The 17870-nt window shown below is 42.0% G+C and overlaps 1 protein-coding gene across 2 annotated transcripts in view; it reads left to right on the top strand.

Annotated features, from left to right (window-relative positions):
* The window catches only part of LOC128299055 (SOX domain-containing protein dichaete), a 125194-nt gene that overhangs the window by 87901 nt on the left and 19423 nt on the right, over window positions 1–17870 (top strand). For both annotated transcript variants that reach the window (XM_053034902.1, XM_053034903.1), the window contains exons 2-3: window positions 8129–8491; window positions 8617–8765. In XM_053034902.1, coding sequence (XP_052890862.1) covers window positions 8265–8491; window positions 8617–8765 — 376 coding nt within the window. In that variant the 5' untranslated portion in view covers window positions 8129–8264. The remainder of the gene's footprint in view (window positions 1–8128; window positions 8492–8616; window positions 8766–17870) is intronic.

Below are 17870 nucleotides of genomic sequence, written 5' to 3' on the forward strand. Positions count from 1 at the left end.
GTCTCATCGCCACCACCTGCCCTACCCTTCTTTTCAACCCTTCAAGCCCGCTACAGCCGCCCACCGCGGGCATCTCGCTCATTTGTGTGGATGAGTTTTGTTTTTGTTATTGCTGTATGAATATCAGCATTCTTTTGAATCTTGCGACCATTTCTCGCTCTTTTATAAATGATTAGGAGCGCTGAATGGGGCCATACAAAGCAAAGCCAGCGACTCCTTGATTTCTGTTTTCACGCTCGGTTGTTGGTCGAGGAAAATAAGGGGATGGGATGGTGTCTGTTGGTGGTGAAATAGCAACGGCATGGCTTACTGTGGCTTGTTTGTAAGGAAAGGAATAGACTTACGATCGTGCCGTTACGGGTGATTTCAACGTAAGGGCGACACAATTGCATGCAAAACAATAGCAGATGGGGGATGGGGTGTATTCTTTTAATAAGAGGTGTTAATATGAATTATTACACTGAAAAGAATCTATGTAATGTTACATTCTATGAAAGTTGTATATTTTCAAAAAATATTTTGAGTGTTTTTCGTATTTTTATATCAAAATTATTGAAGTAATTCACTTAAAGAACTATAACAACATTCCAAATATGATTTATAGTACTTCTCTTCCCCACTGGACAAAAAATCATATTCAAACAATAAAAAAGATGGATAATGCGATGGAACAAACTGTTTTTTTCCTTTGCTCGACATGATTCCATGAGATCCGTTTCAAACTTCGGGGATGGTCCAGTTGAACAAAACGGAAAACAAACACTTTCGTTAGCGGTTCCAACCGCCCTCCATCCTTCTCCCGAAGCACGCACACCAACCCTTTTAATCATTTACACACTGATCCTGACATTTCAACAACAACAACAGCAAAAAGGAAAACAACAGCGAAGGTAAACTAAAATCAGACATCAGAAAAAACAAAACACCTCACAGCACAGCACGGATGTGTTTAGTTACCTCATCGCCGCGGACGTTGTCTGTAAGTACGCCCCGGTACAAAACGGTTACAACGCTGTTTTTTGAAACTTCTTTCTTTCCTGCGGCGAACAAAAGAAAATGGGGACGAGAATGTGTTGAGGATGGATGGTACATTAATCATTTTTACACTCGGCATTTCAACGATCATTTAAAGCACACGGTACGCGGGTTTCGCTTTTTTGGATGGAATTTCGTGCTCGTGGTGTTAAATGGTGGGTGACTTGGATCGGGAGATCGATCTAGACATGTTGGCAACACTGGTTTTTTCAGATTGCTTTATTGAACGAATTTGATTATTATCTGCAGCGATAAAATTGCAACAAAAATAGTTTGTTTGGACGTAACTTGTGCAAGAGTTTAGCAAGGCTGTTTTATATAAAAGATTTATTTGTATATTTTTGTAATGAAACGCTCTATAAGGGGCATTTTTTATTACGTATTGATACTATTTTTTTTGATATTATATTTCATGGAATTATTCTAAGAATTTATAAATATAATTTTTAATAAGGTTTTTAGCTTCTTGCTCATTGAAGTCTTTTATAGAAATCTCATTAATCAACTAAAATTATCAAAAGATCACCATGCTTTCCGTTAAAATTTTTATGTTTAAACCATAAAAAATGGAAAATCATGCTTCTTTACAAACTGCTACCAATATGGCCATACCCTCCTCCATAAAACTTCAATCGCAGTTCAGCCGCCACATTCCATCATTTGCCGTTTCGTGGAACGGCGCGAGATGGTGTGAAAATTAATTATGATAAAATTAATTAATTTTTTAAACGTCTTCCCCCCACATCCCCCACCCTCCCATGCTTAATGGGCACTCGTGTAACCGTGTCCACCCACCACCACCACCACCACCACCACTACCGGCGCTGTATCGGCTCGTTGCAAATTTATTTGCCATTTGCATCATTAGCGCGCCCCGCGGGTTGAAGTGCGAATAATGGGGCAAATAATTAACGATCATTTGCGGGATCGGCCCTCAACAAGTTGTGAGTGAGCGCGTCAAGTTGTTTTCCTCTTCACTTCACGGAGGAGGTTTTTTCTTTGCTTTTACCCCGCGTTGTTGCTTTGTTTTGCAAAAAACCCCACCACCACACGAAAACGGGTGCGGGGGGAGTTCTTCAACCCGCCGGGTGCATTGCGTTTCGGCTGGTGGCGATGTCATACGGCGGATGGTGGAAAGTGAAGGGCTGATTTTAATTAATCAGAACTTCAACTTTCTTCACTGTCACCGTAGGATACCGTAGGAGGTAAGGGTGTGTTCCATAAGAGGACAGTTCAATAAAACGGGTTTAAATTTTATTTTTGAAGACCGTATCAAAAGGAAGAATCTCCTTGTTCGAAGCACATCTATTTGAATGTGCAATGCTTCTTAAATGAAAGTATTCAGAAAAGGAGTATACAGTTGTAAATTGACCTCCCGTAATGGTTAGATTTGTGTTGTTAATTGTTTACTTTATGTAGCTGTTATCTTTCCATTGAACTTTGGTTGGTTATACTCCAAAAGTTAGAGATGTTGCGATCTGTTTATATGCCTCTTTTATTGTAGATGACTTTTGAAAGTCCAACTAGCTTTTCCTTTAAATATGTCTTTTTTATTACACTTTATAGATTTTTTTGCGTTTACCTCGTGATATTGTCAGACGACGTACTTTGTACGGAACTTTGAGAAAGTGATGTTTAGACGATTTACATTCCAAGTACATAGAATATAAGTTAAGAGTTCCTGAGCATCGTCATCAAAAACAATTTATTGAAAATGAAGGAGATCTCTCTGACGCAACGTACTCTGTCAGATGTCGATCGATATCTTAACGTCTATGTTGATTCCAACACTATCTTTTCAACATCTACAACATCTTTTGCGATCAATTCTCTTTTAGCAATTGCACATCAATAATAATTGAAAGATAACTTCCGGGGGTCGCGTGAAGGGTCGCTACGTCACAATCACAGAGTTCCCTAAAGACTGATTCCTTCGAGTGTCGCTGGACGTCCCAAGTTACTGGATCCATGATTTGAATATACCTCTCCTTAAGATTAAATAATGCAGTTTTAAAGATTCCATCTAGGCATGTGGAGAGTATCATTCTGGTTTTAACAGGCATGGTAAGCATGGAATTCAGAATTCCAGAAACGATCATTACGCTCAAGTTGCGATGGCTTTGAAGTTCGTAAAGAGATGATTTGGCTGGAGATACTACCATTACCATTTTCTTCCAGGATCGCCCTTACCGGGTTGTTCAGTGAATAGTGTTTGTAAAGGGTACAAAGCATGCAGAAATTATTCGGCATCCTTTAGCTACTTCAGTAAAAATTAGGCGAAAGTCATTACCTATGACTGCCAAAGAGCCATTCAAGAATTCGTCACACTACAGTGACAGGTTGCTGACCACATTTGCATCCCCAATCTGACATTTAATTTGCGGACTATTAAAATGTTTAACATAATCATATAGTGTAGTTTTCATTACGAGAATTCCCAAAGAGCGAGTTATGGAAAATAAGGTTCTCTTCTTCTAATGATTCGTTCCGCCTTGAGAGGAAACATATATCCACCATGAATGAAACAAGCACGTGCTGCTTATGCTATTCGTCGAATGATGATCACAGAGAAGGAAGGCCACTTTTTTAAACAAAAAAAAGCTATCTCTATCCACAACCGGCAGCTGTAGCTCACCGCTTACCATCTAATCATCTACGGGTGTGAACCATCCGCCGTAAGACAATAAGCGCAATGTGTTAGAAAAGCCATTCGCTTTTCTTCTCGCCCTGGAGGAGGCACCAAAATTAGCATACAGCCAGGGGGGTTGAAGATTGCTTCTGCTGCTGCTGCTGCTGCTGAAGATGCCAGTTCTTGCCAGTAGTATTCGGGCCTGATTCACGAAACATCACCATTGCTGATGATGATGATGGTGTTCCAGCTCGTTCGAAACAAATCTTATGAATTTATAATCAGCCAATGATAAATTTTAGTATTTAATTTTATTGCACCCTGTTCGTGGTTGGGGAATGTTTTATTTTTAGTGACAGACACGCCAGACCCAAGGCACGCCGGCCGCCGCTTCCGTTGATCGGGCAGAGACGGGTTTTGGATGGCCCCGCGCCCCGGGTTGATGAAGAATAGCGCGATCACCGCATGATCATCACCGTCAGGGTGTTGTTGCTGCCGTTGGCTTCACGCCGGCGAACGTGGCAAAGTTCACGCGGGAGCCTGATTAAACCCGGCACGGCACGGCGCGGTGCGGCTTTGAGCATCTCAGGCGTTACGTGCCGGGTTTGGTGGATGCTGGGCTTTCATTAATATTCAAATTTAAATTGCTACTTTCCGGCATCATTGTTTCGAGTGTGCTACTCCCGCAGGTTGATAAGACAGGAGGATTAAGAACATTCTTAGCACCGCTAGAGAACACGCAGGAGTAATCGAAAGTTACGTACAAGACTTTAGTAACGAAAATGTTGAGATATTAATTGTGGATTTTGTATTCAAACTACTTAAAAACCTTTCTTTCAAAAAACGCGTCCGATCGGCTAACAATAACAGTTGATGAAATGTTCAAAATATTGAACGCTTTCCGTGCGTATTTCCATCGGATTTTGTAATTGAAGGTGTGAAAGCAAAACCATCCTTCCCATTAATGGAACAATCGTGAACATCGGCTGCTGCGTTCGGTTGCGTTGTTTGAATGCTGAATCCATATCGAAAAAGGAAAGAAAAAGAACCTCTCCTCGGCCCCGCCGTAGATGGGGGGGGGTGGGGGGTGGGGTAAAGCACCATAATAAACCGAATCAAAATCTTCCATAAATAATAATTAAGTTTTTATTAATGATGGCGATTGGAACTTGTTTCGACCATCGTGTCCGGGGCGCGAGGATGGTGTCGTGGTGGTGTGTCACGGGAACACCAATTCTATCCGAACCGAATGGGCTTATATGAAGAGGATGCGTAGCGTTAAGCACGACCCATCAACAGCGTCTTGTTTTCGCGCTTAATATTGTGCATAATTTCGAAGAATGTTTAATCCTTTCGGGCTTATGAGGTGTGGTTAGTGTCTTTTTGTGTGTGCTTTGTTTTTTGTACGTCTTCTTTTACGCGAACCGCGTATGCCATTATTGCACAATAAATAACGAGCTTTTTAAGACGCGTACATTACAATCAAGTCTTGCTAAAGTTTTAATAATGATCATTTTCCCATTGCTCGAAGGAAGTGTCTTATTCTACAATTGGTGAGAATTGTTTTCCCCTTAAAGTAATCTTCCCCATAAACGATCCCAATCGGAATACACTCATCAGAAGTGCACTTTAAACTCGTTTCTGTGCCGCGTTGGAGTACGGGGAAGAATGCCGGTTCAAACCAAGATTGCTCCCAACAATGAGGAACCGGACGTGAATGCCTTCCAAATTCCCTCCCCCCCATTGAGAGGTGGTGCTTAAATCTGTCACTCAGGAATTCGTTTGATCGGGACTATCGGAATTGGTTGTTGGCCTCAGATGATGTTTTTTTTCTTCTCTCCTTTCCCTGTGGCGGAGAAGCTTGTGGGTGACTTGTGGAATGTCTGCGTTTGTCTGCATTCCTGCACCCTTGCTGGGCGGGCAGATTGTTTTTCGACGTTTTTCGAGAGCATCGTTTCGGCCGTTTTTGTTGGAGGTCGCTTGGGCGTTACGGTCAGACATTGTGGCGTCAATGGGTTTTTCGGAATGGTTTGTGTTGTGTGCGACGAAGGAAGTTTTATTACATCAAAACATTAGAGTTGAACAAAAACATTTACTTTAGTTTCAATAATTACATTCGTTATGAAAATTATTGCAAGGAAATGTAAAAATAAAGCTTAATTAATCATTCTCTATGAAGCGATTAGGCTAAAAAGAATCTGATACATGACGCTAGATAGCTACTGCTTCGTCACTCACTGAATTCGCACCTCACCCGGTATCACAACGGTAGCGAAAACCCGAAACCGGGCAAATGACCGCAACCGTCCAGCTTGGCATCAGACACAACCACACACATCCAACTGGCCAACTACTCGGCGGGGTGTCCCACCGTTTTATAGCTACTTGAATTTTATTTTCATCTACATATACCATAAGGCGATGTTGTTGGCGATTTGATTGGATGTTAAAGTTAATCATGATTCCAATTCCATCTTCGTCCAAACGGCACAAGCACAGCAAGCAAGCGGATGGACCCGCAGGGGGAGCACGGGGTTTTACCGCCCTGTGCGTGCAAGATGACGCTGATAAACAAGCATATCACTTTACAGCGCGCTGCAAGGTACGGCGGAAGATCAAGCAAGCATCAAGATTTTCACCATAAATTGGATATTTTACACGGCATGGCATGAGCCGCGTATCGTGGCGGTTCACTGTCGTTTCATTTCCACTGGGTGGGTATAAAAGGAAAACAGGAATAGGATAAGTAATCGAGACTGTTTGGATGACTGAGTTTTTAATCGTTTAGCAACGATCATCATGTCACATGAGGTGTACCGCTGATATGAATGAATTGTGTCTTCTCAGTTCTTGAGGGTTTTTTCTAATGTTTTTAATTGTTTTCCTTGTCACATTAATATTATAATCGGTTATGAGTCTTCGTGTTCAGTTTACTATCAATCTTGTAGGAGCTCTAACAACTCTGTACTCTTACGTCATTGCAGTACTATTGGAGAACAGGTCATATTTTGTATTCCAATTGACAGAAAACTTGATAAGACGATCTGCTGTCCATACTCCTCTTAATATTTTACCTTCATCCTCTCTACATAAGACCAGAGAGTATCTTGTTGTGGTCAGAATGACTTGATCAGCGCATAAACTGCCCTTGTCTTTGTAGTGTCTACCTCTTCCAACAGAATTGTAAAGTTATTTCTCCTAAGAAGAATCAATCAAGCTTAGAAGATTATGCTACAGGTGCTACAGGCTATGCTACTCACTCAGATAAATGATAAATTGCTACAAATCGATACATATATGCAAGAGAATGTTAGGAAATATGTGCTCAGCACATCTTTGGAAGTCTACCGAACCTCTCGAGCCCATTTGAACTTTGTGGCTCAGAGACATTCAAGAAAACTATTCAACAGCTCTTTAAAACTCCCCATGGCATAAATTGTATAACGCAGGACATGAACTTTGAGGCTATTTGAAGTCAGGACTATCTGAAGTGTTCGCTTGTTCGCATCTAGAGCAAAATGACGAAAACCTCCTTCTACGTGAGTGAACTGTCCGTTACTAAATTCTCCAATAAAGTACACTACTCAGTATGTGAATCTCGTGGTACATCTAAAGAGCCTCAAAGGCTTCGCGCTGTAGCTCTTGGTTAGGGAGTATAATAGATGTCCCCGCTCCAATCGCAGTTCGTGCCAACGAGATCCTCAAAAATATCGGTGTTGATTCAATTAACCTCAAAGACAGTTTATTTACTGAGGTCTCTGTCGTAAGCCACCATGACGCAGTAGGAGTTTGAAGGGTCATTCATGGGCGCTATACGAGATATTCGATGAAAGTTTCCATGGTTCATAGGATGGATTCCATGGATTAATGATCGCCTCAGAGCACTCTTTGGTGAAGACTAGGCTTTGGTGCTAAACTAATCAAAAAGACATTGAGAGTTCCAACATTCAAAGAGATGATTAATCTGTATGTTGTATTTCAGATTCAATTAACTAAGATTTAATATTGCTTCACTAAGCCAGTCGACAAATGTGTCAGACATCATTGAACATCAGTGATCCAGGTGTCTAAGACTGATTGTTGTTTGGACAACCGTTCTGAATTAATGTAGTCATTATAGTTATGACAAACCCCTGACATTCTTCTTGAATTCTTTGCATTAATTCCTTTCATTAAACTGTTTATTGCTTTTTATAAAAAAAATATGTTGTACTGAAAAATTGATAAATTAAGTCGATACGGCCAGGTCGTTCTAACGAAATAAAAAAAAAATATAAAAATTTCCCATTTAAGAAAATAATTCTTATCAATCAGCAGCGAATGTCATCTAGCAAATGAACCATTGCAAAGCATACTACACTGTTAAACGCGTGATAACATTTATGCTAAACTTAACCACAACCATTATCGCCACTGACAGGCGCCCAGCTAACAAATCGACAACACTGTACTGTACCATTGCAGAGCACAAACGGCACCGTACCGTGAAGACGCGCTGATTGCTTCGGTTCCCAAGGACACACAGCCGGACCGCGGCGGTACCTATCGCATCAATCCTTCCCCATCATCGCTCGACCGGATCCAGCGGATCTACGGCAAAATGATGGATCGAATACCGTCGCTATCGATACCGGGATTATCGCTCTCGCATTCGCTATCCATACCGACATCGCAGGCCCTCTCGAATCAATCATCGCACGCACTGAACTCGCTCGGGCTACACACGCAAAATTTGCATGCCTCATCCGTTAACGCGCTGCACAACTCACAAACGACCAACCTGCACCAGAACGTTGGCGGTCTGCTGAACGGTGCGGCCGGCAATGGGTAAGTATTGAATGGGGCACGGTGGCCATCGTTCTACCATCCCACCACAACGCACTTATCGCTTTATAACGGATCAATCCCTTTTTCCGCTTTTACTGATTGCCGACCGCAATGTCCCTCCACAGCCTGCTCGGTCAGGCGATGTTGAAGAAACCGGCCGAGGAGCACATAAAGCGACCGATGAACGCGTTCATGGTGTGGTCACGGTTACAGCGAAGGAAAATTGCTCAGGACAACCCGAAAATGCACAACTCGGAAATCTCCAAACGACTCGGTAAGGAACAAAATATTTTTGTATTTAAAAATGGAAATTAAGTGTGGAACAACATATTGTTTAGAGTAAATAGTAAAGCTTATTTATTGGTGGAAAAAGGTCTGTAAACTACGAGTGGTATTTGTTGAAGATCTCAATATTGGCTTCGAGATCAGGCTGTTATTGAGTATGAATGATATAATTATTAAAATATTAAGAATTCCGCCACTTTTATTGGTGGTTGCTTAGATGTTGATATGTCCAATCCAACATGAACTTCGATTGGACGATCCAAGCAACCATAACCATACTAGTGAGTGTATTTTATTGCAAAACAAACAACGCGTTTCGTTTCGTAGAATGTTACCGTTTTGCCCCATATGCGAGCATCTGTTAATTGAGGGTGTTATCGCGGCGAGATGCGGCCATCTGTATCACGAAACCTGCATCAACAGTTTTAAGGACAGTCCCATCCCGCCTTGCTCGAAGTTGGGTAGCAAAGAGTTACCGAAATGCAGCGAACGATGGAACCCGTTCAACCTGAGCGTGGAGGGTGGATTACGCCGCATCTACCTCAACTACGATGCAATGCAATGCCAGAAGCGAAAGGAAATGTGTCAATTAACGGATGAAATCGCACAGGTGCAAAAGGAGCTGCGTATGATGCAGCATCTGGTAGTGGATGGCAAATGCACCAAGTGTGGTCATGCGGACAAACATCACCAGCGAAAAAGGAAAGTTACGAAGCGAAGTGTTGATGGTGCAAAGAAATAATCTTTTAATATCGTTTGTGCAAAAAAAAAGAAAAACAGGATAAAATTGTAAGTGAAACATTAAAATGGTTGGTGACAAATTTGTCATGCGCAACATTGATGACCGGCTCCGATCGCAGCAGTCTGCGAATATGTCAGTCAGTCAGTAACTACTCATCAAACACACAAAGAGCGTACGGAAGAAAGGTGCTAGGAAAATGTTCGTTTGTTGCAAACTATGTGAAGGACTCGTGGCTCACACGGCCTGGCTAAGCCACTGTGGGTATCTGATGCACGGGGAATGTCTGCAGTGTTTTCACGAAAACTTCAATAGTTCCTGTGCGGGTTGCGTCGACTTCATGAGCGGGCAAGACTGGGAGACGGAGCAGCTGGAGGAAAACTACAAGCGCGTATTTCTGCAACATGCACCAATCGAAGTGGAAGATGACAACCAGCAGATTCTGCAGGAGATGTTCGAAGAGGTACTGGAGCTAGAGAGGGTGTGGCGACAGTACATTTTCTTGCCGAAGTTCACCAGCTACCTGCAAGCGTTGGCCGACGGCGGGATGGACGAGGAGGAATCATTTTAGTGTACCGTGGCGAGTGTTGTGTGTTGCGAAAATGCGTTCTATTTCGTACAATATTGGAAGGAGATACTCAATGGCTGCTTTGCTCTGCTACTGGAAGGGTTAGAGGAAATTTGAATAGAGCTTAGATGGTTTAATGAATAGACATATTTGTGTAATGTTGTAATCGTTCTTTTACCTTTCATTTGATGAAAATTCGTCAGGATATTGCTCTCTACTGTACTGAGAAGTAAGAATTTTCACTTTATTGTTGTTATCAAGCCATATATATATCCCATCATCTCCATAAATTATACGTTAATTGAGTTTTACTCAGAGAGATTAGTGATAGGTAAGCGAGATTTTTACGTTTTATCCACGGTTAACGAATAGTTAGTTAATGTCTAGATTTTTACATCTTTAGATAAGATTTAGATTTAAATTTAGACTTTTTTATTTAAATGTGATATCTCTTGAAGGTCACTAGTCAAGTAGTCAGTAGTTAATCAAACAATTTCGCTTCCTTTATATCCAAATTTGCGATAATGCTTCTGATCCTGCATTAGATCAAATTATCTGGAGTTGGAACCGACTCTGTGTTATTAGCGAGGCAGCGTAAAAAGCAGAACAATTGCAGATGTTGTTGAGAATCTTTAGTCTTTTATATATTTGGTATTTTGATTTTATTGTTGAACCTAGAACTAGAGCCTGTACTATGGAGATATCTCCAAATCAGCGTCATTAGTATAATATTGGGGATTTTATCAAAAAAATCCTCCTGTACTAGGACAAGTCTTACCAATTCTGCTATCGAGTTTGAAAACAAATTGGAGCAAACGAATATACAAGAAATACACAGAAGTAGAAAGAATACAGAAGTAGTACAAGAAGTAGTAAGAATAGGTCTCGAGGCCACAAGATTCCTCATCTGAAGGAATTCTCATCTTCCATTTTCTCATTGTAGGTGATAATGATCCGAGCTAGAGATTCTATAGATAATCATGTTAGAACTTGTAGAAATTATTGGAAATATGCCTCACATAAAACTTTCCGTGTATATTACTTAAAGTCCGCGGAAAAGAATTAAAGTCTCTCTGAATACCTCATCGACAACGTAGTTCTAGATGTTTGGAAGTCGTTTGATGTCTTCGATAGCTAAAGGGTTATGATAAGGAGCTTTCTATTCATTTGTACTATTCCTTACTTCTACCAGGAAGTGATTGCCTGGTGTCATTCAACAAATGACAACTCCTTTGCCCATTCCCCATCTTCTGGCACAAGGGCACCCGGTGGACTTACAGCACGCAGTGAAGGGAACTCTTCCGGCGGCAATGATGTGCTTCAACGGTGTGTCACAAAAACGCACACTGGTGCCTTGTCCTCTAATGCCGTTGTTGTATGAGACCAATCGGTGGAAGGTGGAGGTGCTTTCCAGCAGGAGTAGTGCGAGCAGTGGTGTAGTTCGCAAACAATAATCGCTGCTCTGGCGTAGTTTACTCTTACTTCCGACGGCACAGTACACAGCAGTGTTTGCGATACCATCTTCGGCTGTCGCCTAGAATGGCCACTCAATTATCGATTATGGCTTCATTTAACCAATTTTGTACAGCTTCACGTACAGCCGGGTGTGCGAGGAAACAGTTCTTTTTTTCCCGCACAAAGAACCTCGTTTTCCCATCACAAAACCGGGATGACCGGTGGGTAATGGCGCTGCGATGGTGTAGTTTATGAACTGGCGAACAATGGAATGTCCCATATCCCAAAAAATATGTCCACCCGGGTGAGGCTGCTGCTACTGACGCTCGCGTTGCGATGAAAAGGGATCCGTTGTGCCAAACAATCCCAGCGTTTGGAGGGAAACCAGCAAAGGGACGAGACGCGGTGGTCGCTGTTTCCGCTTTACAAAACCGCTCTTATCCGATCTAATGTCACATGTCGCATGTGTTGTGCGTCAGTAATTCCTTTCTGGTGCCACCACCCCTACCACGCGTCTCGTTCGGAGGGTGCACCCTTGTGCCGGGCTTCCGAAAAGGTGACTGAGACACTGGATTGATTGAAATCTTATCGAAACACCCAAACAACAAGTACCCCAGACTCCTGCGTAGGGTTGCAGTACTGCGTTAACGCAAATGTAAGTAACGTGTTTCGGGGAGGAAGGCACGCGTAGTGGTTGAGTTTTCCGGAATTTCGGTCGATATGGTCGATTCTCCTTTCACTTTCAAACCGCCACAAAAACTCGCTGGTGGCGGGGAGAAGGATGTTTGAATGGGCAAAAAATGGAGTGAAAAGTTACAGCAAGCAATTCCATGTTGCGTGGATGTTGGTGTATTTTTTTCCTTCCTTCCTGCTCGTCCAACACAAACTTCCAATGGGAGCCGAACTCGAGTAACAATTTATTTCCATTCACATTGAATATTTGTTCTGATGTTCAATTTATGCTCTCCGTGTGAGTGTGTGTGTTTATGTTGCTTCGTGAAAGAACCGTATAAAGGTATGCAAATAAACTGCCGAAAGATTTATGTTTGCTAAACACAGTGGACTAAAAATTGGAATGGAATGTGTCAGTGAAAAAGTGTCAATAAAAGGCATTCTCGTTTTTTATATACTTTCCTTCTACTCTGACGGGGGCGGTTTTTTTTGTTAGCTGTTGTGAGCATTGAGTTGAGTCATTTGAATTCGCGAAGAATGGTGAATACTATTTTACTGTCGGGCGCTCTTAATCGTACCCTTTCTGTTTTGAAACTTTACACAAAACATTTGTTTGATTAAGAAAAATATTATACAAATAATGTTTATATAAGTTTACAAGCTTACCGAATCAAGCACAACAATGATAATAAAAGGTTTTAATATTGAAGATACAATCATACTAAGAAATCGTTAATCAAAATGTCACAATGGCGTCTAACTTAGTCAGAGGAAAGAAGGAGAGCAACTTAAAGCTGACGGTTAAAATAAACAGGACATTGGAAATATAATACATCCCTTGGAGTTTCGTTATAGAACTGTTTTGCAACCAATACATTATTATTAATAATATAATCTTCTATTTATATTTATTCATACCACAACATCACGAGCTTTTAAAGACTTGTAATTAAGAGTTTTAAACGTTACAAGCATGAATTTTAGACAATAAATAGTGAACTTTATTATTGGAAATACATTATAAGCTGTGTGGAACATCATTTATGTTCAGATTTTGGGTAGAGAACTAAATATATCAATAAGGAGTTAAGGGAGTCTTTATTTTTAAAGTATTCCAGAGTGACAAAGTCAATAAAATAATCAAGATGAAGAAGATAAATACATTTCAAGTAGATGAAAGGTTGTTTTTAAACAGTTTAGGTGCTTATATTGAGAAGATGCAGAAGATCTTGAATCACAAACTGATTAAATAAATTAAATTAAACCATTACCTCAGTTTAATACCAATAATTTAGTTATAAAATTCACCAAAACTCTACCAATGATCTGAAAACTAAAGAACGACTGTATAATTCGAATTGGCGAAGAATAACTATCTAAGAAACAATAAAATAATTTTAAATTAAGTCATTAAATATTAAATTAAATAATAATTAATTAAGTTAAATAAGTCGTTTAATAGATAATCTTTTGAAAAATATGTTTATTAAAGCTTTGCTGAAGAAAGCTTTAAACTTAAGATCGGTTAGGGGCTGCTTAGGCTGCGTACAGTGTAGCTGCAGTTGAGTAATTATTGTTTTTCATTAAAACATGAAACATCTGGTTGTGTTAATGGTAAACAAACGGATATCCTGTTGCGTTTAGCATGCAGTCTTAAAACATTAACTTCCTGCTAGAAAAACGCACTGAAGCTGAAGAACCGAACATTTTACTTAAATTGCTCGCATTCATTGCTCGGAAGCACTTACAATTTTATGAATGATTTGAAATGTTTCCATCAACCAACGAACCAACCAGTCACTGTTCTAACGGCAAAATCCCTTTCTCCCGTACCCCTTTCCATAAGTTGACATGAGTTTGACTTCAATTTAGAAAATTGCACACCACTTCGCTCGAGCGGGTGAGCTTCGCACAGGTTCCACGAGGACGAAACCCAGAAACGGCACAGATTTCCGCGCCCAAGCTACGTCACAACCGGAAGGAGTGACAGCGGCACGTGACATTACGCCGCAAATGTCATGTTCGCGATGTTTCAGCTCGCGCTTGACACGTCAATGCGGCCCCCGCCGGTGCTTCCCTTTCGAGTTCAGATGCAGTTGACGCTGGCGGCTGGAAGGTCAATTTACAAATTTAAAATCCTTAACCCTTACCCGACGCTCGCGCGCGCGCGCGTGTGTCCTTGCACTCTCCGTCCCGGGTGCGTTTCTTTTATCCGGCGCTTAGTTTGCTTGTTGCTTCGGTACAGATTTGACAACCGGAGGCAGCGAATGCATGCGATGGCGTTTTGTTTCCAGCACCATTCTGAGACGAGTGATCCTCCCTGTTGGTGGTGCGTGGCTACGTTTGGTGAATTCAATTTATATTATCATTCAATTAAAACCGATTTCGATTAAATGATGTGTTGAGAAGAGGGTTAATCTGAGTCACGTGCCGGTAGCCGTCGGTAGTGCGCGGCCGTTGTCGCTCACAGATAGGGCTTTATGCTGGGACTGGCGAAAGAAAGCAACAAAAAAAAACAACCTCCCGAAAGAGGAACACACCGCAGCCGTGGAGGAAATATGATAATTTGGATTAGTTGGGTTTGAATTTATTATCTCGTATCGCGAGGGTTCGCCACTGACGGATGTTTCGATGCGCATCGGCGGGTCTCGTTGACGGGGCAACACTGTTTGGCAACATGTCACGGCCAGCACCGGAAATCGGTGTTTGATGACGTGGCAAAACTTAACAGAGCGTACAATATGACGTCGTTCGTTCGTTCGTGGCGCCTGCTGGCGGTGTTTGCCGAGTTCGGTTCCGATGGCTATCGATTGTTTCGTGGCCGTGTACGTTCGCTTTCAAGTGGGATCGGGTGAGCCTTTGTATGCACAAAAGTTTAGCATTCCATTTTTTTGGTGTGTGTGTGTAAAATGTTTTAGTCACAGCAGATCTTCAAACATAAAAAGTGGGTTTGCATGTGGTAAAATAACATGAATTCTTCAACATCTTTGAGGGAAGATCCAAACCTGAAGGAAAGCCATAAATGGCAGACCTAGACCTCTGAAGTTTTAGTGTCAAGTTGATGTCAAGTTGCTGTGTGTTAGGAATTTCATCAATTCTGAGGTCTTTCAATCCGAATTAGGTTCCGACTATGATCTTCAAGGTAGTAAAATACTGATTTGAATTATGTGACATCATAGAGAATTAGGAATCCCACCATTTCTGAGGTCCTTTTTTGTATATTAGATTTGTATAAACGTTTCGAAGGAAGAATTATCTTGGAGATGAAAGAAATACGGAACTGAATATAAACGAACGACTATAAATGTCATAAAGCAGGTATCCTCCAAGAGCGTTCCTTCCAGAGTTTACCAAGAATTATTTACCAAGAATTTAGCAAAATCCAGAATTCATCGAGTAAAGGTCATTTAAATGGTCTTGTTCAAAGTGAATTTGATAATTAATTGACAATGACGTGTAGGAGACGTAACTTGAAATACTAGTTGAAGCACCTTCTTCTACATTCGCTAATGCTCTACAGCTTTGTATATGAGCAAAGCGTTCAACGTTTCAATCGGGAAAGCTTGGAACATAAACGATTCCCAAGGAAAAAAGCTCTAAAAAGCGCGTTTGATTTTATATCAAACCCGGCTTATTCTAGTTTAACCTGCACAAAGTCTTGACATAGTAGCTTCGACTTTGACAGATGAACTCAAAACGGCAATGTAAGTTGACGTCTGTTGGTAATAATCATTACCTTTAAAATGGTGAGATCTAGTTGTCATTGCTCTCTTATCTCTAATAATGCATCATTTAAAACCACTTTTTCATATAATTAATAGTATTCTAAAATAGTTATCTGCTGTAAAGAAGTTTTAATTATAGCAATATCTTTTCCAACCTTTAGAAGAATTAAACCTGCTGTTAAAACCCCCGTCGGAATGCAGCGCTCGCGAGGAAAGCAAACATATTCTTTCATTCATTTCCTAAACATGTCCACCCGGTGCAAAATGGGCGGCGTGGTTACAAATGGCAACAAAACCGAGCAGAATGCAACGATGCATGCCATTGTTTCGAATTTTAAAACATTATTCAAGGCACCATTATTGTGCACAGAGCGCAGCACGCGTTGTGTTGATTGTGAGTCGCCATTGTGCGCCACGTACGGGAAGGGGGACGTCGTATTATGCAATGCCCTTCGGTTTGCATCTGGTTTTGCTGGCAGCAGGCGGAAATGAAGAGCAACAGAGTGGAATTGGGCATCCTGACAAAGCTGGCTCCATTCCGACCATGGCAGCCGGACAGCTGCTGGGGTGGGTGTGCACACTCGCAATGGAGCCGAATGGAGTGCACAGTGGTAAGGATGGGGTCCATTGCAAAATGGCATTGTTTCCAACCGAGCGGAAGTGAATTTTCAGCACTGGGAAAACTTCCACTACGATGCACCGATGGGAAGCGGCCAGATCCACTTCAGCACGTAAGCACGTGTGTACGAGCACGGGACAGCAAAATAGTCACGCAAATGGTTCGGAGCTAGTATTGTGTTGATTTCGAAGTTTTTTGGTGGTGGCTCCGGGGGGATGGGGCATAGAAACATGTGTTGCCATCATTGTGTGCCGCATTGTGGCTGTGGAATGTGGAGAATAAGTTTCCTGTCCTGTTTTCGTCCTTTAAGATCGAAGAAACGATTGTGCATGGAAGTACTGGCGATGTAAAGCGACGTATCTTCGCCTTGTTTGTGTCAGGAAAATGTTGCCTTACTTGGTGAGAGTTTATAGTGTGCACAGCGTAGCGTACGCTTTTCCGGTGGATTTTCCCTGTAAGACCTGCATGGAAGAGAAAGGGAGAGAGAGAGAGAGAGTGAGATGGTAGGAAGGAGGAACTACCGAAGACAATACCTTGACGGAGGAAATTAGAGGAAGTGTACAAGGATATCCGAGATTATTTCTTCATCCGGTTGTGACGGGACTGGCAAGACGGTTTTCACCTATTCCACCGGTGCAACAGGGAAACACCGTACACCGTTGGTATTGAAACTCCCATTTCATGCCAGAACCAGTAAGAAGGAATGCGCCGCTTCGAGGATCTTCAGCAGCCCCCCCTAGTGGAAACGGGACGCCATCCATGAATGTGATTGAAAAGTGCTCCTTTCAGGTGGAAATTCGCCATTGTTAGGCACTCGTGCAAATCTCGCTTACGGTAGCACACGCCAGCCGTTGCCAACCGAGATAGAGAGAGAGAGAGAGAGAGTGTTCTTGACGAGAAGGATACATCGCTCAAGGACTCTCGTTCCATTCGGCCCCCCCCCCCGAAAAGGATGATGACACTCGGCAACGCGACGCACGAACTGTAACAAAGCCCGTTGTACGGCTCGTGCATTAATAAATCGAAAGCAAATCACATGCAGCAACCAACCCTAGGACCAACGGCAAAACACCGACGGAAAACACCGCCACGTCGACAGGGTTGATTGTATTAATTAATTGAGATCATGCCTGGCTCGCACACAGACCTGATTATAACCGACCGCATATCGCGTAACAATGGCCAACCGGGGGCACTAAACTGACAGCAGCGTCGGAATCGGAGGAATAGTAATGTCACTAACTACAAATCTGATTCGCCAACCCCGCGCCCGGTGGTCGATCCGATCCGACACATTGTTATGTGTTGTGGCAGGT

The sequence above is a fragment of the Anopheles moucheti genome, chromosome 2 (assembly GCF_943734755.1).
Source record: "Anopheles moucheti chromosome 2, idAnoMoucSN_F20_07, whole genome shotgun sequence".
In the NCBI taxonomy this organism is placed as follows: domain Eukaryota; kingdom Metazoa; phylum Arthropoda; class Insecta; order Diptera; family Culicidae; genus Anopheles; species Anopheles moucheti.